The sequence below is a fragment of the Stegostoma tigrinum genome, chromosome 15 (assembly GCF_030684315.1).
Source record: "Stegostoma tigrinum isolate sSteTig4 chromosome 15, sSteTig4.hap1, whole genome shotgun sequence".
Lineage (NCBI taxonomy): Eukaryota > Metazoa > Chordata > Chondrichthyes > Orectolobiformes > Stegostomatidae > Stegostoma > Stegostoma tigrinum.
The window spans coordinates 51,764,838-51,789,189 of NC_081368.1; the positions used below are offsets into that span (position 1 = coordinate 51,764,838).

General features: G+C 39.9%; 1 protein-coding gene and 1 long non-coding RNA gene across 8 annotated transcripts in view; one reads left to right on the top strand and one right to left on the bottom strand.

Moving 5' to 3' along the window:
• The window catches only part of dacha (dachshund a), a 382,639-nt gene that overhangs the window by 300,822 nt on the left and 57,465 nt on the right, over window positions 1–24,352 (top strand). For 5 of the 7 annotated variants that reach the window (XM_048544827.2, XM_048544829.2, XM_048544828.2 and 2 more), the window contains exon 6: window positions 759–839. The exons of the other annotated variants lie outside the window; for them this stretch is intronic. In XM_048544827.2, the coding sequence (XP_048400784.1) occupies window positions 759–839 (81 nt within the window). The remainder of the gene's footprint in view (window positions 1–758; window positions 840–24,352) is intronic. 7 annotated transcript variants of the gene reach the window in all.
• Window positions 1,857–20,844, bottom strand: LOC125458962 (uncharacterized). Its single transcript, XR_007248930.2, has 4 exons — window positions 20,772–20,844; window positions 11,708–11,871; window positions 10,150–10,299; window positions 1,857–1,948 (listed from the first exon to the last, which is right to left on the bottom strand). It is a non-coding gene; the product is annotated as an uncharacterized LOC125458962 (long non-coding RNA).

Genomic DNA, 24,352 nt, shown 5'->3' on the forward strand with positions numbered 1-24,352 from the left:
AGGGCAGACGTAATTCACCTAACACACACAGTGGGCTGTGGCTACAGAGTGAGATTACTTGGAGTGAGTTGACCTCTGGCTGACTTTCCTTCTGGCACCCCCTGTAAAATACAGCCCATTGTTTTAGTGGTTCTTCATTCAACATTTAGTTATCAACTTTTTCCAAGTTTGTTTCACGCGCTGTCTGTCTCTTCTTTTATGATTAGTGAATGCAAATTAGAAGCCAGTCAGAAATTTTAATTTACAGTGGTGGAATTCACAAAATGTAATTTCAAGTGTGACAAACACTGTACAATTAATGCATCATTTACAGGAAGATCAATACCACACACAACTGTAAAAGGGGTAAATATCAACTGCAGCCAATTACAGGACAGAGCCTATCCGCTATAAAACAATTCTTCATTGAAAATGAAAACTAACCAGTCTCTAATGGGCAGGTAAACCATTCTGTTGGTTGGTTAAAAACTATTTTTTGTGTGGTAAATGTTTAAAAGGATTATTACGTAAGGAGATAGAGCTAATATGACAACAAAGTCAGGAAATGTGTCATTGCTTAGAAGTCTGTGCTCAGATATTTGTAATTTTTTTTAAATGCACAGGTATTGTGCTGAGTTGGGGACCCTAGGTTAACAAGAAGTTTAAAGTCTTGGATTTGCAAGAATGCAAATATAATGTGAATAGTTTAAAAAGAACCAATTCTCTGGTGTTGGTCTAGCTGAATAAATTAGATTATTACATATTTTCTTTGCCAACAGCTGGTCAGCCTGGGACTAGAGAAGGGGAACTCAATGATCATGATAATGGACCCAATATAAAGAGAAGTCAAAAGGAGAAAGGTAGGACAGCTTTCTAATTTAATATTAATCTAAGAGAAGAGAGAGACAACAGTTAAATAACCATGTTGTCAAAGATCCCGGAATATGCTTTGATCCCAGTTTCTCTGGACGAGATCAGAAAGACCATGTTCAGATAGGTCAGCAAAGGCTTCATCACTTTTATAATGTAATTGCAGAAAATCTTTCTTCTCCCACTCACTTCCCCATCTCAATGTTCGCATCTTCGTCTTACATTTCTACTTGGAAAACGTACATGGCTTATTTTAAGAGTTAAAGTCACCATTAAAATATAGCAGATGGGAATATATAAATGGGTGACCTAAAAATAGAATGCAGAAGGAATTCACTGGTGAGCTATTTTCACGGATGCTCACAAAATGTCAACCTGTACATTTACAAAAACTGCTGCTATTACAGATGAGTTTTCAAATAAGAAAAAGTACATAAGTCATTTAATAATTTACTTTGACATGTAATGGTTCCTATAATTAGGCAAATATTACCATGTAAAAATGTCCAAATAAAGGGCCACATATTTTATACATTAGGACTGATGTATTGTTCCATAATATTTCCAGCTGCAGTCATTTCCTTCCAGTTAAGCGCAAATAGGATTTTCCAATAAAGCTTTTGCTTTTATTAAGCATTGATCTCAACAGGAATTCTCATTGCTGATATAAACATTGATCCAACATTTTCAACAGAACAATAAGCTATTCTTGTTCAACAAGATTAATATAAATCCCAACGTGTGTGTTTAAAATCCTGCAGAGTTGGTACCGGGATGGAGAGCTGAAGCAGGGGAGGTACAACCACTTAGATATTTGGGGTGCTCTGTTGCTGAAGTACAAGGCTTTTAGTTGCAAAACTTACTTTAAATGGAATTATTTAAATAGAAGACAACGGGACAAACTTTGTTTTTATGAGTTGTAATTTATGACTCACATTTAAAAGCTCTTCAAAATTTACCAAAGAAAAGCAGGTGAGAAAAAAATCTGAAGCAGCAGCTGTTAATTGTGGTGGACATCCTATTGATGCTAAGTCACGTTAGGCTGCAATTTCGTCATCAGCGTACTTTTCATCATCGAAAGTTATTAAACATAGGCATGCTGGAAAGGAAACAAAACAAAAATGTACATCATTGCTTGGATCAGATTGTAACTTTTATTAAAAATTTAGTATAGCTACGCAGTGTTGGAGGGTGTTGATGGGATATTGTATTACAAATAGGATACCGAGCCACAATGTCAATACTAACTCACACAGCGGGTCAAAGTCACACCAAGCAGAAGTGTTTTCATGGAAAACAAACCAGCCTCTTCTGCACCAAGTTCAAGAATCTTAACAGAAGCCAAAGAGTTAGGTTACCTGCGATGTCGTGCTCGAAGAATAGCGCAAAAGTTTGAGTAAGAAATGAGGTGGGAAGAGTATAAAATGAATGAACTAGAGAAAGAAGACATTGAAAACTTTTTAGTGGGTAAAATCCTCAAAACATATTATTTGTGTAGTTATTTCAGACAGTGATAACTTCATTGTGCAATTTTTTTGATGTTCACTTACAAAGACATTTTATGTTCTTCCACTCAGTTTCCTTTCTAAGGGTTTCCCTGTGGCCAACTTGCAATTCATCATTGTCAAGTAAAATTAGATCTTTGGAGAGACCATAAAAAGACAGGTGCAAAACACTTGAGATAACAAGGTGTAGAGTTTGTAGAAACCAATATCCATTTCAAGCTCACTGACTCCCACAGCTACCTAGAATACACCTCCTCCCACCCACCTTCCTGCAAAAATGCAATCCCATGTTCCCAATACCTTCGCCTCTGCTGCATCTTCTCCTAGGATGAGGCATTCCACTCCCGTACATCTCAGATGTCCTCATTTTTCAAGGACCGCAACTTGCCCCACTCACTGGGTGGGAACGCCCTCTACCGCTTCTCCCGCATTACAGCCCTCACATTCCCTCCCCGCAACAACAACCAAAACAGAATTCCCCTCGTCCTCACGTACCACCCTACCAACCTCTGGATCCAACGCACATCCTTTGACACTTCTGCCGCCTGCAATCCGACCTGACCAGCAAAGACATTTTTCCCTTCCTCACCCTTATCTGCTTTTCGGAGGGACCACTCTCTCCGGGACTCCCTTGTCCGCTCCACACTCCCCTCCAGCCCCACCACACCCGGCACTTTCCTCTACCCCTGCATCTCCCACCTCACTCGCATCCCAGGCCCCAAGAAGACTTTCCACATCAAGCAGATGTTCACCTGCTCATCTGCTAATGTGGTAAACTGCATCCCATGTTCACGTTGCGGCCTCCTCGACATTGGGGAAACCAAGCAGAGGCTTGGGGACCACTTTGCAGAACACCGACGCTTGGCTCGCACTAAACAACTGCACCTCCCAGTCACGAACTATTTCAACGCCCCCTCCCATTCCTCAGATGACATGTCTATCCTGGGCCTCCTGCAGTGCCACAATGATGCTACCCGAAGGTTGCAGGAACAGCAACTTATATTCCGCTTGATTTCATTGGGCTGTCGGGTTCCCAATGTGGACTTCACAAGCTTCAAAATCTCCCGTCCCCCTAGCGCATCCCAAAACCAGCCCAGCTTGTCCTCGCCTCTCTAACTAGTGTTTGCTCCCAACCCAAGCCCCACCTCATCTCCTACCTCCCAACCTCATCCGTCCTCCCTGTACTGACCTATCTCCTCCCTACCTCCCCACCTACACTCATCTCTACTGGCTCCATCCCCACCTCTTTGACCCATCTGTTTCGTCTCCACTTATCTTCTCTATCCATCTTCTATCTGCTTTCCCCTCTCTCCCTATTTATTTCAGAACTCCCTTCCCCTTCCCCATTTCTGAAGAAGGGTCTAGGCCCGAAACGTCAGCTTTCCTGCTCGGCCTGCTATGTTCATCCAGCTCTACACCTTGTCATCTCAGATTCTGTAGCATCGGCAGTTCCTGCTATCTCTGCAAAATACTTGACGTGGCCACAGAGAGTGAAACAGGTATTGTGGGTTTCTTCAATATGGGATATTTCCTGAACTTTTCTGAACATTGTATCAGCTTACAAAGAAAGATACACTTAAGTACACTTAAAGCAACAAAAGGATGTGACCTTGTCATAGATGCAAAGAAAGCAGAGGCACCTTGCCAATAGTAAGGAAATACTGCACTGAATAATAGCTACTTGTGCAAAGTGGGTAAAACATATGGAATTGATCAACACATTCTCCTTTTAAGTTACACACAAACACATCAGAAGCAGTTTGGATCTGGCTATTTCTACAGCAATTTGTAATGTTCTTTAAGATAAGAATATGAATTGTTTTAGAATGCACCTGCAATCAGTTCTGGTGAACTAAAGTACTGAACCCATGCCAAAACTTTGAGATTTTCCCCCCCCCACTGTGATAGTGGTCGTTGATAACCAGTGTCTCTTAGGGATTTCTTACATTTTAGTATAACAGTGCAAGAACTCAATCAAAACTGGAATTTTTAAAAACTGTATTAAATGACATTGCTCCCAATATTTACTTTGCTCCCCAAATATACTGAGTGGTGTGTGTTCAGTGCTGGGAGATGTGGAGCGGATGCTTCCTGCAAACGTTCATTATTTGTCAAAATCCTTTCCCAAGGCTTCTTGCCAGACAACCAGCCCAATTTTGGACGGGCTGGAATGCCAGCGGGGAGTGGAGTGGGCAGGCAGGCAGGGATGGGATAAGAGGATGGCTTGTGAAGTCGAGGTGACCGTTTTTGTAGTAAGGGGAAATGACGGGGTGGTGGAGAGAGCATGGAGGTGGTTTATAAGCTAACTTGCTGGGCTGGCGGAAACACTCCTGCTCATCCTTGTCCATTAGCAGTGCTTTTAAGCCACTTTTCTCTTACTTCTTGGGTTTTCCCTAAGACCTGGGAAACTTAGCTGATCAGAATTACAAATAGGAAAGATACTAAAAAGATACTAAAAACTCAATTTTTAAAAGCTTCCAATGACACACTGTCCTTGTGAATGGATTATAGCCCTCACTTGATTAAAGCAGTCAGGCTTCCTGTCCACTTAGAGCCAGATGAGATCAGGAATGGAAGTGGGTCAGGTAAACTGTGGGACTCATTTATTCACCCCAGGCAGCCATTACTGAGGCCGATGGTTGTCTTAAGAAAGAAATCTGCTGCTTATGACAAAACCCTTTCCACAGCTCCAGAGGAAAGCAAGATATCGCGAGAGAGCAGGAAGTTCAGCAGCTGGCGCCGGGTAGTTGCCACTTCATTGATGTCAACCTGGATTCAATGCTGGTGACTGAGGAGGGTGACCTTCTTCCTGGATGGTAGCAAGGAGAAGGTCTACCTTATCATCATGTAGTAAGAAAAGCTCTTGATCTCAGTGTCATCTCCGTCTTCCCATCTCAACTCCAACTCCAACCTCTCTCCCTAGATGAGCTTTCTCCTTCCAGGACTTCACTGGGTTTGAGGTACACACCTCTTTGGGGGTTACATTATGGAAAGTGCAGCATGCCACCACTATGATTGAATGTTTTGCTGGAGGGTATGAGATAGCACCACGCAAACTGACCAGACATGGGAACAGCATCCTCAGAAGCATGATGCCCTTCTCAATGATGATCATATTGAGCAGGTGGAATTGTAAGTATTGCATCTGTTCTTCTGTCTGCAGCTACCACAAGAGTCAGCAGCAGCCTCATCTTCGAGGGATATTCCTTATCTCCTAGGATTCATCATCATTTTGGGATTTGGAGTGAAGATCTTGGTTCAGTGGGAAGTTAACGCAGTAATAGTAGTTTCCTAGAAAATGAGTGCACATTTAGAGAAAGCTACGATGTGTAATTTCCTTTGTTTCAGTCCTACTTGGGCCCCTTCCCACAGCTGTTTCTCTGCTACATTGATGACATCAATCGGTGGCTTCCCTCATCTGGAATTGAAAAAAAAAATTGACCAGTTTCGCCTCCAGTTTCCACCCTGCTTTCATCTTCACCTGGTCCATCTCTGACTCCGTTCTTTTCTCCTTGCTATCTCAGTTTCCACTTCTGGGGATAGGCCGGGGAGTTGGAACGCATACTGGGTGACTGCCTTGCGTGCCAACATTTCTGTCACAGGCCTGCTGCAGTACTCCAGCGAGACGCAGCCTGAGGTTGGTGAATAGCACCTCATTTTCTGATTGGGAGCCCTGCAGCCTCTAGCACTCTACATTGAGTTCAGTAACTTTAGAGACAGATTCTGTCTTTCCAATTTTTTTACCCAATCCCATTCTTGGCCCTGTCATGACATGGGTTGTTTTTAGCATAGCCACCCCCTTTCTCATCCACTCTCAGCTCCCATTGACAGTAGTCCCTTTATTCTCCCTCTCTCTCCACTCACCTGTTCCCCTTGCTGAGTTTCACCGCAATTTCTGTTTCCATTTGACAAAGTTATTGTGCTCAGAGGCAATACTACCAAGCTGCCAGAGCTATCATGCCTACCATAACATGAATGTAATGTGCAGCCCTGGCAAAGAGGGCATCTGCAACCTGTAAAGATGCCAAAGCGTGTGGCTTATCTTCAAAATTAGCTAAAAGAAGTGAAGAATTTCAAGGCCACATTGACTGACAGATACTGACAGGGCGTGATGATCGATGTTGCACGGTGCGAGATTTTTAGCAACCATGGCACAGATGTGTGCATCTTTCCTTCCCACTGCTCTCAAGAGGAAGTGCGATGCCCAGATGAGTTGAGGAAGAAGTAAAATCGCCCAATTGCTGTCACTTGTAGCCATTCCATTGAAATTCACAACACAGGCCTTGAGCTGAACAGTATGCAAGAAAATCTGGAATTGAAACACAACTGGACTATTTGATTCAATGAAATTATTTGAATTTTAAATGCCATCAGCAGAACACTGCATGCTCAAAAGGCCCATGAGAAAAAAAAATAGTGCTGATCTTTCTATCAAGAGTGGTGTTCGGTGCTTAACAAGTGTAAAAACAGATGAAATTACATAGCAAATCCGTGTGTTCACTGTCAAAAGTAGCATTTCTAATAAAGAGCAGCAGTCTTCTAACTCTTACCCTGTTTTCCCAAACCCTAACCACACTGGCACCAGTTCTACAAGGCCCAAGTGGCAGTGCGTCAGCATGGGTTAATATGATTTCCAATTTGCAGTTTATTTGCCCCTGAGATGTAGGCATTGCTGGCAAGGCAAGTATTTAAGGTGCAACCCAAATGGCCTGGAGATAAAAGGAAGGTGTTGGAGAGCCACCTTCTTGAATTGCTGAATCCCATTTAGTGTGTGCACATCTATAGTACTGTCAGGGAAGAAGTATGGAATTGGAGATGGAACTTTGACCGACAATCTTGCCTTAGACTAGCCACTAGTTGGGACCAATGAAAGGATGTCCCAAGCAGCTTTGTTGTAATCCCTTAGCAGGAATAAGAAAATTCTGATTCTTAGATTATATGGGATACTAAACATTGACTGATGCTGTTTTGATATCTCAGTTGACAAGTTGTATATTCAGGCAGCAGAAGAATTCTGATCAAGCTTTCAGATTAACCTAATTTACATTTCTCAAGACCAGTTAAGCAGACAAAGCATCAATGATGATTTGCTGTGAAATCTTCATTAATAATGTAATTAACAGAACAGTGCAAATGAATCGGAGTTGAAGGTTTCCTGAAAATTGAACCTTTTGTTCCACAGTGATGGTGCAAAACATGTCAGAGGGTTTGCTACAAACGAAAACATCATCAATTCTGATAAGCAGGGAAACTTGGAAATTAGTTTCATATTTCAGATTTTTGACAAAAGTGCTTCTAATCCTCATGTTTGATGTCTGCCAATTAAGCAGATCGCTGCACTATCTTTCCTTTGCTGTTTGCTTTCCTCTTATGGAAATAGTGACTTTCTTTTTCCTTTTTAGAGGTCTTGCCCTGGCCAGTAACCAAACACATCTTACAGCCAGTTTCTGCAGCTTTTAATGCTGAAAGCTGGTTCTAATGCACCAACACAGTAATGCCTCACAGGACTGTTGAAAAATGCTAATTTCAGCCAGAACTAATGCTTAGCAGTTACTGCTATTTGGAGCAGTTTATTGCAAAGATTAATGACAGCCCCGTGGCTAGCCTGAGCTCACATGTTTTGTTTTATATAAATAAAAAGGACAAATTCCATGTTTTAATATCAACAAGCTGCTGAGTAATTCTGTTTTAAATCCACACACACAGAATACACGGCTTTAAAAAAAAGTGGCAGTGAACCTAAACAACTCAACTAAGTGATAAATTTTATGTTTTAAAATGTAGGGGCACATACACCCCATTTGGAAAGCTCTTGAAACGCACACAACCTTTGTATCACTGCTTCATATTTATTTACTTATTTTTAGAAAATAAGATTAAGTTTTAATTCCTGAAGTATTCAGGTCATCTCCTCGCATCAAGATCTGAAAATTAAGGCTTTAAAATGTAAAGCACAACTTAAACTGTTAAATGTGCCAATAATAATCATAAAACATCACTTCAGTAGAGTGATAGAGGTGTACAGCATGGAAACAGACCTTTTGGCCCAACTCGTCCATGCCAACCAGATATTCTAAATTAATCTAGTCCCATCTGCCAGCATTTAGCCTAAATCTTTCTAAACCCTTCCTGTTTATACATGCATTCAAAAACCTTTCAAATGTTGTTATTGTACCAGCCTCCGCCACTTCTTCTGGCAGCTCACTCCATACATGCGCAACCCTCTGCGTGAAAAAAGTAGTCCCTCAGGCCCCTTCTAAATATCTCCCTCTCACTTTTAACCTATGCCCTCTAGCTTTGGGCTCCCACACCTGAGGGAAGAGACCTTGGCTAGTCACCCTATCCAAGCCCCTTTATAATTTTGTAAGCCTTCATAAGGTCACCTCTCAGCCTCAGCTCTCCAGGGAAGATAGCCCCAGTCTATCAGCCTCTCTCTATAGCTCAAACCCTACAACCCTGGCAAAATCCTTGGAAATCTTTTCTGAATCAGTTTCAAGTTTCACAATGCCCTTCCAATGGAATTTTTTTTTTAAAATACGGAAGAGTGGTAAACTGCCAAGTGAAAAATAAACTTGTCTAGCTGGGTTGTATTTTTTTTATTTGGAGAAAAGGCTCTGTGATCCTGAAAATCAAGCATGTAGCTGAACTGTATGGAAGACGATGGCTGCAGGTTTATTGCCTGACTACATTGAATTAGCTAATCTCCTGAATATTCCTTAATCCAAGAACTGGAAGCTAAGACAGGACTGGACAGATGGGCAATGCCTTCTGCCCTCATAATGTCATAGAAGGAACAATAAGCGTTTGGGTGTGACATTAGAAGATGCTTGATGCCTGACAAACTGTTGCAGCATAAAGAGCCAACTCCTGCAGCAGAAAGAGAAAAAGCCTGGACTGGATATCTGCCCACAAACTGTTTTGACTCTATTTTATACTAGCACTCCATGGGGCTTTCCACAGGCTGAGATAGGATGGCACAGTACCACATAACTTCTTGGAACACCAAGCTGCTTTCTATTAAATGCAACAGAGTTTCCCCCTTTATTCATAGATGCATGAGGAGAAAATTCCATCCTGTGTTTCTTCCAATATAACTAATTAATCTCCTGCAGACTGCAGCTGCTATGTTTTCATTACTCAGAGCCTTTTATAAAATCTTTTCAAATTATGAGAAGTACTTGTTCTGAAAAAATTTTTAAAAAGTCAAGGAAATACTGTTGAACAGCCCATCTTCACGTCTTTGTGTGTTCCGACAGTCAGCAGATACTCACCATTGGTTAGAAATTTAACACGATCAGTACCTCTTGCAGGAGATTATTATGTGAGTTTTCTTTTCAACTAGTATGAATCTGGTCAACAAAGTAGGTTAAATCATCACCCAAATTCACATTTACAGAGCCAGAGCCAGTTTGTTCTGACAATGGTTGTGTTGACAACCGGGATCAAATCCAGCACCATTACTTGATCTGGAATTTCCTGACACCTGGTATATAACTGGAGCCAGAAATCCTAATGACTCATGGCCATCCCAAAAAACCCAATAGTTATATTGAAGTGACTAATTTCCACAATTTACCATTGTTCAAAAAAAAGTAAATGTTCCATTAACAAATCCCAAGGATTGTTTATTTACCCATTTAGAATGTTGACTAATTGCCAAATATTTATGTATGGCGAAATAGAAATGTTAAGTGGATAATGCAGAGAGGTGTCCATTGAATCAAATCTCAGGAATAAACAAACTGATCATGCATGGTGCGGAAGCTGGCTAGGAAGGATCTCGATCACTGCTTACCAGGAGAATTATTGCCATGGCAGCAGGGAAGATGGTGGAACTACTTAGGAACTTTTAGCCAGTACTGTCACAGTGGGCTGAATAACCTCATCGATACTGTCTCTCTTCCAGATAATTCAGATACCGTGATCAATGTCAGTAGCAGTGAGCCTGTTTAACAAAGGAGAGAGGACATCAGCAAATAGTATTTGTTGATTCTGTATTCTAAGCTCATGTAAGAGTGAACAGTTGGGCATTTATGACACTCTAGACTTTCACGCATAATATTATATTTCAATAAGATTATCAAAAGTCACATTTTTCCACAAGATAAATGTATGTTGCATAGCATAGGCTTACACAATTTTATATGGGAAAGAACAGAACAAGTGAAAGGAATGATTTGTACACATTCTTATGTGATCATGAATGCAAATATTTTACCTTGTATGAATTTATTAGGAAATGAGTTATATTTTAAGATTCCTTATGATTTGAATCATAGTATCTCAATGGCAGAACAGTCTGTAGGTGGTTGGGAATTAGGATTGTTGACAGTCTTGTTAATTGAGGTATGTTCTCATTAAGGAGCCGATTGTAAACTATTGTGTAAAACTCGACCTGAAAAGCTAAATAATTTCTCCTAGTGGCAAATGCATGTCTTTCACTCCTATCTTGTGAAGTCTGAACTCCTTCTCGTTGAATATTCAACTGGCAGTCTATTTATTTAATTATTTACTATTTATTAGTTTGTTTACTTGGCTCAATAATAAATCAGACATATGTCTTCAGATGCATTGGCATGAGTTAAATTTAAATACATTCGGGTATTAAACAATCTTAGTCTTCAAACATCCAACATTCTCAGTCCAAACACATTTATAAAGTATAACACTGGAAATAAGATCCTGTATTAAACGTTCATTGGGTACTTTCACATAATCACATATAGACAACAGCCACAGTCCATTAACTTTGAATGGAAACTACCCATTTATAAAATTACCTGGATTTAAGTACTAGCTCAGGATCATATTTACTGTCAATTTAATATTCATCTACATATAATATTTACCAGTGATGAAAGTAGCTGTCCTTGCTCTCAGACTATTATCTTAACGCCTTACCTAAAAAGGTTAGACTGAGTCTCATTTACCCTCCTTTAATTTGTCAGTCTGCAGCATCTTACCGATTTCCGTTCGATACACTGCACCAGTTTGCTGAGTCATTACACAATGTTCTGTATTTGTAACTGATAACCAGATTCAGGCTCTATTTGGACAAACTATTTTCTTCTGCTAGTAATAATTTTGCTTCTCTCTATCAGACTTGGCATCGCTCAAACTTGTTGCTTATAGTCAAATCAAACAGGTTTCCCCCTCTCTGAGTTCTGGGAGAATGTGGAGTCATATGGATGAACCGACTTCTTCAAAAACCACACTTTTAGCGAGATGCCAACGAATAATATTGATATAAGCTTATTTTTTTGAAATATACTGGTGTACTACATGTTGCAAACAATTCGGCAACACCAAAAGATTGCCTCGGTTTGACTGTCTTGAGCAGTGTAAGTCCTTACCTGTTTTCTCCACAGCAGAATAGGTAGCTTGCTGATACTTGCAAAAGCATTCAACTATTGCACTCCAGGGGATAGAAATTCACCTTGCATGGCAAGGCAAAACAAGCGGAATCAGATCGATCACCCCGATACACAGAGCCTGATATTCGGTATTACTGCAGTCACTGGAATTGAATAATATCAGGCATAATACGCAGTCAAATTGCTTTGGTCTACTGATAAATCTCCACCTCTGTATTATAGGTACAATGAAGAGTGAAGAAAAAGAAACACAAAAGTTGAATTACTTTGAGCATTTTAAAGCGGATCAGATATATCATTCAACTTGTATTTATTACTTAACTCCAGCCAAGGTTATTTTGTGCTTTCCTTATGTTTTATTCAAAGAAAATTGCATGACTTGTTAAGATTATATTATTGATGGTCTTGTTCTGGTTTTGTTTACATCAAACAGCAGGACTGAATTAATCTCTCTTAATATAGGGATGGTACACAGCTCCAAAAGACTCTGGGCAACTGCAGAACTAGCTATATTGACCCAGCGTACCTCCAGTGCATACATAAATGTTTACAGGCAAATAGAAAAATACTAGATTAGATTATCATGACTCAGCAAACAACAGTAAACCAGAGTATTGCTTTTTATATGATAATGGATTGCAATATTAGATAGATAGATGATAAACGTTTAATTTACTAATGGACCAAGAAGATAATTCACACCAGTGTTTAGGTGGTGATTGAGATGGAAAGTTAAGCTTAATATAATTCAATTAAAGCTTCATTTTATGCTTTTGACAGAAGTGATTGTCGAACAACACTGGCATATGATAAAGGATATTAGTAATGATTGTGAATCCAAAAACAATCACAGAATAAGAAAGCTGACTAGTTAATCTTCTTGGGCATTAACCCAAACTAATAACCAACTATATTAATAGGTATCACGGTCTCACTGCAATTTGTTCCTTGATCTGCCAAGATTTTCTTTTCTGTTTAGTACTCAGTTTTCAGAAACTGTGAAGAGAATGGTTTTCATTATAATTTATGTTAAGTGACAGAGGGATCCCAGTATGGAAGACACAAGTTGTTTAGGGAAACTAAGAAAAATTGAATAATGTAATGTAATGTGCATAATATTTCATGGATTCCTTACTCTATCTGTTTCTCTAACTTTAATTCAATGCATAAAATATTTACAAGCGTTAATGGAAAGGTTGGGAATATACATTCCAGGATCATGTACTAAATTTGCCAAATCACCTAAACTTTAACAGATGACTTCCATAATTTTGGGCTGGTTAGAATATCTTTCCTGGACAATCAGATAGTTTCTGTGTAACTTCTAACTGAAGACTTTGGACGTAGTCAAGATGATGAGATCAAGGAGTTTCTAATTTGTCCCAGATATTTTGTTTATGGCAGAGCAGCACAGTTTAATAGCTCAGTATTCTGGCTGTCACTTGCCCCAGTTGGATGAACATGATCAGTATTCACTCAAGCAAACTGTTTGACAAAGTGCCATGCGGCAGTGAAATTTTATTTTGAGGCCATTAAAGAAAACTGCTATGGTATCATAAACCTTGCTGAACCGGTGCTGCTAGGGTGATGGAATGACCCTTTTATTTCCATAGATTGTGATGAGGGGCATTTGCATGCAGTTGGAGAAGGGGGACTCGCTTACATGACAGAGAGTGGATTCATTATCCATTGCTTTGTGAAAGTTAGGTTTGTTGCGTTGTCGAAACAATACACCCAAACCTTGTACCAATGGAATGACATGATTGAAAGGTAGTACCTACGAGGCTACCAAAGTATAGCCAACCTATGTCAGCACGAACTTCCTGAGTGATTCATAACGCTTGTACATGTCATGAATTACAAATTCAACTACAGGAAACATTTCAGTCAGGGGATTAAAAATTGTTAACTGCATCTGCTAAGTAGTGTTTCCTCTGCACCAAAAACCACAAACAGTTAAAATGTGCTAATTTATTTCAACTATTCTCACGACTTTTATGTTTGTGGAGGTGGTGCAACAAATACATACAGCATACAAACTACCATTTTTCCAAATTAGTAATCAGAAAGGAAAACATCTTCATTACAAGAAGGGCAGTAACAGTTAGCTCAGAACTTGTTGAATTTTACTTCTGCGGAAACTATGCCAAAATTTTGGCCAGAGTCTACCATTATCTGTGGAGCTCTTTTGATTAAACTGCAAAGGTATAACGATGCCACAGGGACAATGGAGTTGCTATCTTCTGCCATAGCATCTCGCCCTTCCGGTTCTGTTTCTGTCTGTTGTTCAGAACAGGCGCATATCCATTAAAGTAGGCCCCACCATTTGCTTCTGGATTTGCAAGGAGGCAGATGTACTAACAATTTCATACGTAGCTCCTCTATTCATCCCCTATTTTAACCAAAACCTGATCCGTTTTTAATCAGAGGTTGAAAAAATTATTTAAATACATGTGAATTCTCTTACATAAATCACAAAGTTAACCTCTAGCCTCAGCAGGTGATAGGGAAGGCAAATGGAATGGAGTATAAGTATGGGTAAGTCTTGCCAAAACTAAAGAAGACATGAAATATTGTGAACAGTTTTGCTCCGTTTAGCTAAAAGATATACTGGCATATTTAGAATCCCTGCAGTGTGGAAACAGGCCATTTGGCCCAACAAGTCCGCACCAACTCTCTGAGGAACGTTCCAGCCAGACTCACAACCCTACTCTATCCCTGCAACTAGCTTATCCACCTAACCTACACATCCCTGACATTAGAGGCAATTTAGTATGGCCAATACACTCAACCTGCACATCTTTGGACTGTGGGAGGAAACAGAGGCACCTGGAGGAAACCCATGCAGACAATGGCATGAGGCTGGAATTGAACCAGGGTCCCTAGTGCTGTGGGTCAGCAGTGCTAATCACTGAGTCACCATGCCACCCCACATTGGGCATGTGCCCATTCGAGTTTCAAAGAATGTGAGGCAGCTTTATTCAGATATGCAAGGTACTGAGGGGACTTGACCAAGCAGATGTGGAGAGGTTGTTTCCCATCGTGGGAAGAGTTGAGGACCAGAGGTATGATTTCAGAGCAAGGGGCCACACATTTAAAACAGAAATGAGGAGAAATTTCTCCTTACAGAGGATAGCGATTCTGTGGAATTCTTCATTGCAGAAGATTGTAGAGGCTGCGTCATTAAGTATATTCAAGTTTGAAACAGAACTTTTTTGCCAGTAAGGGAATTGATGGTCGTAAGGAAAAGGCAGGAAACTAGAGATAAGGATTATCAGATCAACCATGGTCTCATTGAATAATAGATGATGGTCGAATGGCCTACCTCTGTCCTACATTTTATAAAATCAGCTGCCTGCTGTCAATCGTACTTTCCAGTACACTGTCTCCTTGTTCCCACTAACATTGGTTCCCTTTCCATCATTGGTAACACACTTTTGGCTACAGTGCACCCTTACCTTCTAAATGTTAACTCTGTAATGTTTCCACCTAATTACCTCCCACCCTGCTTTCCAGTGTTTTTGTTAAATTTTCTGTTCCCTTCCTAGCCCTACTTCATCTTCTGTGCAGTGTATGTGCTTTGTCACTGCCCTTCAAAATGTTTTGGCTAATTTATTTGTACACGATGCATGCTATAGAATTGTATAACATTGTAATGACTAAACAAACTAACTTCCCAAATTCTTGAAGAATGGGAACCACTGTAAATACGTGATTTAGCTAGAACATATTTTGAAGGAGAAATATTCTATAATTCCATTTTGATCACCAAACCTATTATGCAGATTCGATATGTACAGATAGTTATGCACCATTCAGCGATTGAACTATTGATATGAAGAACTGTACATTTATTGCTGCAAATTCTCAAAACAAACTGCATTATCATTAATTAGCTACAGAAAAATGCTTTTTCAACTACTCTTTACATCTATAACAGCCATTCTGAGAGTTGATCATGTCTTTCTCGTTGGATACACAGGTTTTTCAGTCTGTTCATTTGTCTTGCAGTGCTAGAATGTCTGTGTACATTACTGATCTCAGCTTTGCAACATGTTTACTCGTGTAGATTCATAATGAGTGATTAAGTTAAAAATCTGAACTGTTTCTAAATATCATAAGTCTTTGATGGACACTTCTTTACCTTTTTAAAAAAAAGAGCAGGCAATAAACTCCTAGCATTAGTCTAAAAATGTAAGTGAACAGCACCTTTTAACCACTTGATATCAAGATAACTGTCTTCACGTGCTTTAGACAGTCAGGCCTGTGACTGCAATGAGAGGGGAATCAGAGGTTGAAGCTTAGCTGCAGTAATTGGGAAAGAGAGGAAAATTGAGTTCTCAGAGGTGAACCGAAAGAAGCATCACTTAAATGGGAAAGATTTCATGCTTCAGGACAACATTTAGGGATGTATTGCTCAAGGTTGACACCACTTTTTCTCTAGTCTCTGATGTCTTCAGTGATGGCTGGGTGTGACGAAGAGGCTGCCTGTCATTCCTGGGTTGTGGAGAGTGAAGTGCTGCCTGGATGCTTTTTTAATATGGACTCTGGAGGCTGGAGCCTGGAAGAGCCCAGTGAGATTCAGAAATTCTCATAGACATTCATGCATGTAAAATTGTTCTAATAAGCTGAGAAGAACATAAATCACAAAGGAAAACTCACCTTGCCTCTGAAGAGAAGTCCTTCCCCTTTTTTAAACACTGTGTCCACACCTATAGTCTCAGAGGAAGAAAAATTACCCTAGATCTGTGAAATTGAGAAGAGCGAAAAATTGTCTTCAAATGTGGTGTCTGTAGTCAACATGAATAGCACCTATAATGCAATGAAATAACTCCACGGTACTTCACAGGTGCATTAAAAAATGAAGTATTAGATCAGACCATGAGTTGTTTGATCAGTTGGCCAAAATGGTGGGTTTTAAGAAGTGCAGTAAATGAGAGAGGCAGAGAGAATATTCCATAGATTAGAATCTAAAGAACTGAAAGCACAGCCACGACAGGTGGAAAAATGATCAAGTTGCTAATTCATCCAAGGCCTGAATTGGAGCAGCACAAATATTTTGGAGGACTGTAAGGCTAGAAGGGATTAGAGATGGGGGCATCAAAGCCATGGAGGGACTTGGAAACAAGTTTGCCCAACAGTCCATGTATTCAGTCAGCAAATACGAAAATGTGATGGGGAATGTGATTTGCTGCAAGTTAAGATACAACTGAGCTCAACGGCATGAAAGATAGAAGTAGGTGACCAGCCATTGAATACTCAGGCCTACAGGTAACCCAGGCACAAACGTGTGTTTCAGCAGTAAATAAGTGAGGATGGGGAAAATTGGGTTATGTTAGAGAAATAGAAACAAACTGCTTTGGAGAGGGGGATGGAATTAATAGCTAGGGAATAGTTTCTGATGCATGGAGTAAAAAAAATTGCTTCAGTCTTTCCAATTGGAGGAAATTTCTGTTCACCCAGTGAAAGGTATAAGATAAGCAGACTGAGAAGCTAGCAACAATGGAAGAGTTGGGAGAAGAAGTGGTGAGGGGGGATTTGGTTGTTATCTAGATTACGTGTGAAAATTAATGTTGTGCCTTTGTGTGCATGTTGCCAAGGGTCAGTTGACAAATAGGAGGTTCAAGGATAGATTCTTCGGAGGGAGACACCAAAATAACAACGCAGGAACTGGAAGAGAAACCATTGTAAAGTAATTCTCAGGATACATTTAGATGGAAAGGAATGGAAATACACAACAGCTGCCCTACCCAGCTGGACAACAGTGGATAAGCATTGAAGGAGAATGAGGGAAAATCTGCCTTTTTCACAACCATGTGCAATGTCACTTGAAATACAAACGGAGAAAGATTTGATCAGTAAATACTTGTTAGTTGTTTTATCCATGTTGATATTATTATGTTTTGCCATTTGTAAATTTGATCTGGTATATTCAATTTGATTTGATCTGATATGGAGTAACTCTTTCACTTAGAAATGGTTGGAGAGGACCAGTTATTTGAAAAATTCCAACTCACTTAATAGGAGCAATAATAAAGCAGATCATTGCCTAAACATTTTGAGAATTTGCAACACTTAATTGTCAGACAGAAAAAAAATTAGAGATATTTCAGACTTCAAAATACTAGAGAACACATTCCTCACCCATCTACAGTTTAAAGACTTTTCTCAAGAAGCAACCAACCAACATAAAGCTGCAATAATTTTTGCTTAAACTAATTATGCATACTGATCTCAAAGAGGATGAATGGTATTATTGAAATTTTTTTGACAAGTGTTAGAGGAACTGAAAAACTAGATGCAAACAAGCTGGACATGAGATTTAGGTCAGTGTGCTGCTGAAGCCAATGGCTCCCAGGGACGTATGCTGCTCGTATTGTGTGTGCAGTGCACAATATTAAGAAGGGTCCTTGAAATGGATGCCCCTTGAAACTACCTGAAGCAGCTGAACTGATGTTTTCATGACATCCCAAATTCCTATCTGCTGATGCGACGTCCACTTCCCTTCTGACTTGCAAGACTAGTTCTGAGGCCAGAGACCTACCCTTGACCCTGATTAATCAGCTAACAATTTCTGTGGAGAGCGTTTTATCTTTTAGGTGTCCTTTGTAGAGGAGGTCATTGTTGCTAACCTTGAGCCATTAACTCATTTGGAGGATGCTGAATCCTGTGAATTCCCTCAACACAGGAAGTCTTACTGCTGACTTACATAACTGTCTCATATCATCTGGAGGACCTTTAGTCTTATAAATGCCCATCATGAGCAATGTCTGCTCTATTGAGCAAGTATTTTTCTTTCTGAACACTGGAGGAGGCCCAGGATGGACATGTCACCCAGGGATGACACACCTTGTTACCTCCGACTCCAGAATCTGCAGTTCTTGCTATCTCATAGTTTAAAGTACGACAGCAGTAGGTACAAATACCATCAAATCTAGTTAGTCATAATTACAATTATGCAAGGAGGAAGAGATAATGTTTTTCTCCATCAGAATCCTAAGGAGACAGCTAGCTTCTCCGTCAAAAGATTTTGACACACATTTTAGATTGAGTAGAGATAATACAACTTCAATTTTCACAATTCTGAACCATTACTTTACAAAACACCCAGCTCTGTGGAACTGGGATGAGCTGGCCGCGAGTAATGGCACAGTCCAATTATGAACTTGGGACATTGCAAAAAGCTGGGCGTGACAAAATTGCTGGCTGCTTTAATTTTTGAAAACGTTTCTGAACACTTTCATTTGAAAGTTCACTTTGAAATGAAAACGTGATAAAATCACAAGAACAGATGGAACTAATTTTGACAGATTTACTTCAATTTAAACTGAGAGAGGTTGAATAGATCACTTTGCAGGTTAAGAAATCAAACTTCTGAAAATATTGAACTCAGTATGTTGTGCAAAGAGCAAACCCAAAATGCCTTTAAGTGATCTGTCGCGTTTTTTTACACTAAACCCTCTTGAATTAATTTTGACCTTAGTCACTGTAGCTACTGAGATAATTCTGGCTGCCAGGGTGCTATTAGGCTTATGTATACAAAGCAAAATCTCTCATATCTTTGAATGATCAGCTCATGGTGACAATTTGTAAATCAAATGGATGCTTTTGGCTTACAAACACTGCAATTTCTGGTTGTAAAAAAAATTTCACACTGTTACTACATATTGGCTGTGCTCATAGGCATTTTGTTAACACTATTGCTTCACCTCACTTTTTTTTAAATGCTGCCAAATTCTTTCTCAACTATCAGCCATATCACAATAAAAATGAACTTAGCTAGAGGAGCTTGACTGAAAATGTCAATGTAGAAATGTAATGGCTGGTCATCCATATGCTGTTTGAAATTAATCCCAGAATAGGTGTATACAAGTTAAATCACTTTAACAGGCCATATTGGCTCGAGGCAAGAGTCTGAAAATGTTTCTGAGACAGACAAATCTGTCATTAAAATACTGTGATCATTTTACACATTGTTTCAATTATGGAAGTACTGAAAAAAATGCTCAGTTATTTTTGAGGACGTCGTTGTTATCATCATGGATCAAATCAGTAAACTGCTGCAGAAAATTGTGTATTAGGAGTGAAAGGTCAAGAGAACACATTACAAAAATGAGTCCCGGCACCAGAAATACTTGTTAATGACTGAAATGGATAGTTATGACCCAAAATAATCACAGCTGTGCTTTAAAATCTCACTGCCGGAATCTAGGCTACAGTCTGCCTCCTTCGTCCGAAAGGTATTTCTGGAAATTTGACAGCAGACGATTTAAGACGTTTTCAAAATATTTTAAATATTTTAAAATCTTTTCCCGTGAGATTTGACAAAAAAAAGGGAAAATAACAATTAAATAATTGCCTTAAAAATTTCGAAACCAGATGATGCCCTTACAAACAAATTTAAAACCTCTCTCTTATGGGGTAGATGGTCTATAAATAATGGGTAAGAGAGAGCAAGAGGTTATGTTATCATTGGAAGTCAATGTGACCTTTGCCACTGTCATCCCAGTTCCCACCCTCCGTGCAGTACCTGTCCTATTTGTCTTCTCCTAGAAGATCAATCTAGTGTGTGATCTCCTCCTGCTTCTCCACGGGCAGAATATGAGAACGAATCATGCCTAGACAATTTTCACACTTCTATTTATTTCCCTCTGCTGATGGGATGTGGACAAGGGAATGGGGGATGTTGTTTGGGGAAGAGGGGGGAGGAGGCCTGAAAATATCAATTCCATCTAAATGGCAGGCAAACATTTAACATGGACTGTGTTAGCGATAGAGGAGAATTAATTACATTGTAATCTTAAAAAGGCTGAATAGAACCGGCACTGGAAAGCAAAAAGAAAAATCAACCATCTCATTGAATACACTTAAGTGTGTTGTTTTTGTCACTCTGAAGGTCTGTGTGTTTTCAGTTCAGCCACACAGGTCACATTTTCTGGTACTGTGTTATGAAGTAGTGAGAATGCCCCATAATTCAGTTCTGCTGCTGTGGACTCATGCATGATGAAAATTATAACCGGGAATGGATGACCTAGTTTCATACCTAGAAATATCGCAACTTTTTTTTCCCCATTTGACTGTGGAATCAGCCTTGATAAATGTTTCAAAGTCTGCCTGGAAAGGAAATGAAAAGTTTTAAACATTTGTTTAACCACTTTAGTGATTTACAATTGTAAACACGTTATATAAACATTACAAGAATCAGTTTGTTATTGTAAAACACTAAGCAACTATTAGCCTTTTGATGCAACAGGGAAAGCACTGCTGAGATTAGCAACACTAGAAATTCCATCAGAACACAAAGCAATGGAGACACGATGATAGGAAGATCATTTAAGACTAATTTGAGCATTGTGGTCATCCTAGAATATGCTCTCACCTCCTCTCCCTTCTAAAGTCAGTAGGCAGTAACTAATCTATCCTAGTATAAGCAACAGATACTTGAAAGCAGAATTGGAACTTGAGGTCTGATTTGTTGGCATCAGTCAAAATCTGAAATGGAGACTAGAGGGTTGGGGGCCAGCAGCGAAACTTCCGGCACCAGGATAATATCAGTGTGGCTGTTTTTGTGTCAGCAGTAAATCATCAGCTCAGAAAGAGGGCATACATGGTACCCTTTAGGCTGTACAACTCTGCACAAAGCAGGTCTTTATGCCTATCTCAGCTGGAGCAGCAGTTGAACCCACGTTGCTGATATTATTCTGATCCACACATTAGCTTTCTAGTCAACTGAACTAACAAGCAACTGGTTAGTGTTTTACAATAACAAACTGATTCTTGTAATGTTTATATTACAATTTGCAAGGCTGGAATTTTTGTTTGTGGGGGGAAAAAAAAAGGGACAGACAGGTTACAAACAAACACAAAAGATGACCAGCTGAAGGAAAGCAGCTATAAAATGGGTCACCAACTCATGGCTGCCTAAGGGTATCGCCCTGGCTCCTGATGAGTGGGGTAAATGGGTCTGAACAGTTGGTAAGGGGTGACTTTGGCATTGTACATATTGCAGGGAGACCAGGCATCCAGTACCTGAAATCTTAAACAAAACACACGAGTTCAGTAACAATCTGGCATCACCGGGGCATCAGAGTGGAGAATAATACTGAGAGAGACAATTGAACAGCTACTCTATCCAGAACAGAAGCTCCAGCTGCCAGTGGTGTCATAGCCAGTTGGATTTGGGGGCCATGTGACATTGAAGGCAACACTCTCCCAAGGAGGGGCAGAACCTCCTGTAGCAGATGGACACAGGGCAGGATGGCACTGGAGATCAAACATATATTTATTGCTAAAATTGGAGTTAGCTGTCCAGACAGCCTCAGACCTTCACGTTTACTCTCAAAAATGCATGGATGGATCCTCACAAACAAGGGTTATCCTGTGAACTCCAGAAAAAAAAGCACAAGTGTAACGTGATTGACACAGTCTGCTTACTGGATAGCTATTAAACAAGCCCTGGGGCTTCTGAAGGTGTGATTCTGGTGCCAGGACTAGTCAGGCGGTGCTCCTGCAAGAGTTTTCATTCTTCCGCTGGCCTGCTGTCCACTCTACAACATGGCCCTCCATCGAGCAGTGAAGCTGGAAGGAAATAGCTCATCGGGAAGGAGTATGTGCAGATGACAAGAAGGACAAACTGGAGCTGGAGGAAGATGGCAGGGAAGTAAAGAGGATCCTGGCTGCACAACGAGATGGCCTTTTCCAGCTACACTCCCTGAGGAGGAGGAGGAGGAGGAAGAACTTCCCCATTTCCCTCATGGCCTCCAGCATTACTTTCAGGTCAATATGAATGCAGCAAAGGTTTGTCCAGCCCTAATGTTCTAAGCCTGCAGCTCCTGTGATTGCTTTTTTACTTATGGAAAAGTGGCATGGTTTGGCACAAGTCACAAATTTCTCTCTCAAGACAGACAATCACCACTCTCAATGATAGTTGCTAGGTGGAAACTAAATAGTTTTCACTCTTCTTCTGGCCCTGCTTAGCCTATACAAAGGACATGGCAAAAATTCACCCTTTGGTGACAGAGTGTTTTAAAAAAAAATCTTCTGTGGAAGTAGTTTTCTTCACTTCTCCTTCATGGACTTCTTATTCTCGGGTACATTAGCGAAAAATCAGCATGAAAACAGCTCCAACATCTTCACTAAGTCTTGGTATCAGCATCAATCCTCACTGAATGACAAACACCAAATCCAAAACAAACAGAAATCCCAAAATTTATTCATTCAATGTTGTTAGTTTATGGTAGATGGTGAAAACATGAAATCCTGCTTAGGGATATAGTTTTCCTTCCATTCTGCTATTTATACCCCAGTTATTATGTAACAGGGATAACATTGATGTACTTTGAGGGCAACAGGTTCCAGATTACAATTTCCATAATTAGGAACACTTATGTTTAAACAGTCATTGAGCAAGTCAAATCCTATTTTTAAATCGTTTTAGAACTCAAAAAGTATTTGGAGAGATAATCTGTAATTCATTACATTTACTTGTGAAAACAGTCTCATCCAAAAATTCTCTTTTGCGTCATCCCTCACTGTATAATTTCTCCACAGATGTTCACACCACTTGATTATTATTTTCTGCTTTGCCATCCTGCTAAGCTGCAGGAGCAGAAAGACAATGTGCGCATGTGTTATCAGAAGATGGTAGGACAAGTGCAGGGTCAGATAGCAAAACTTACAGCATCCTCGGCTTGTCTTAAATCGGGACAGAGGGTACAAGAGCCAGGAGATAGAGATAGAGAGATAGACATTTACAAGAATGGTTCCAGGGATAGGACACCTCAGTTAAAAAGGTAAATTTAAGAATTTGGGATTGCTGTTCTAGGAAAGGAGATGGCTAAGAGGAGGTTTGATTAGTGTTTCCAAAATCACAAAGGATCTGGACAGAGTAGACAGCTAAAAACTGCTCTAGCTCACAGAAAGGTTTAAGAACAGAGGGCACAAATTTAAAATGATTTTGCAACAAAGTAAATGTAATGCAAAAATAAAATCCTTTTCCAAACGGCACGTGGCTTGGGTCTGGAATGCACTGCCTGGAAGCGTGACAGTGGCAGGTTTAAGAATTAAGGCATTCAAGACAGTGTTACAGGTTATTTAAATAACACTAACATGCAGCATTACGGGAAAAAGCCACGACAATGGCATTAAGTCATGATACTCAGAGTACATGCAATGGGCCAAGAGGCCTCCCTTTGCATTTATAACAGTTCTCGCCTATATTGGTAATTCTGGTGCATTCCACAGGAGCAGAATGAAAATTTCTATTCCCACAAAGCAGCACAACTAAATTTATATATAGCTCCTAGAAGCATTCAGTGCCCAGGAAAATATTCAAATAAACTAATAGCTGGCTATGTTAGTCTATACCGGTAGTGAAACTGCAGGGCATCGTTGGAGGGATTTCTACCTTAAGTTCATACCCAAAATTAATTGCACTTTCACCACAATGGGCATAAACATATTAGGTGGGAATGGGCATAGTTTTTTAGTTTAAGAATAAAATGTTACTTTAAATAGAATTCTACCAGCACAAGATGTTTCATTTCCACGTAAAGAAGTTATTGAGCAGTTTGTAGTACACCAGGTCAAATCATGGCTTTGAGAAAACAAAGTTAAACAATTGAT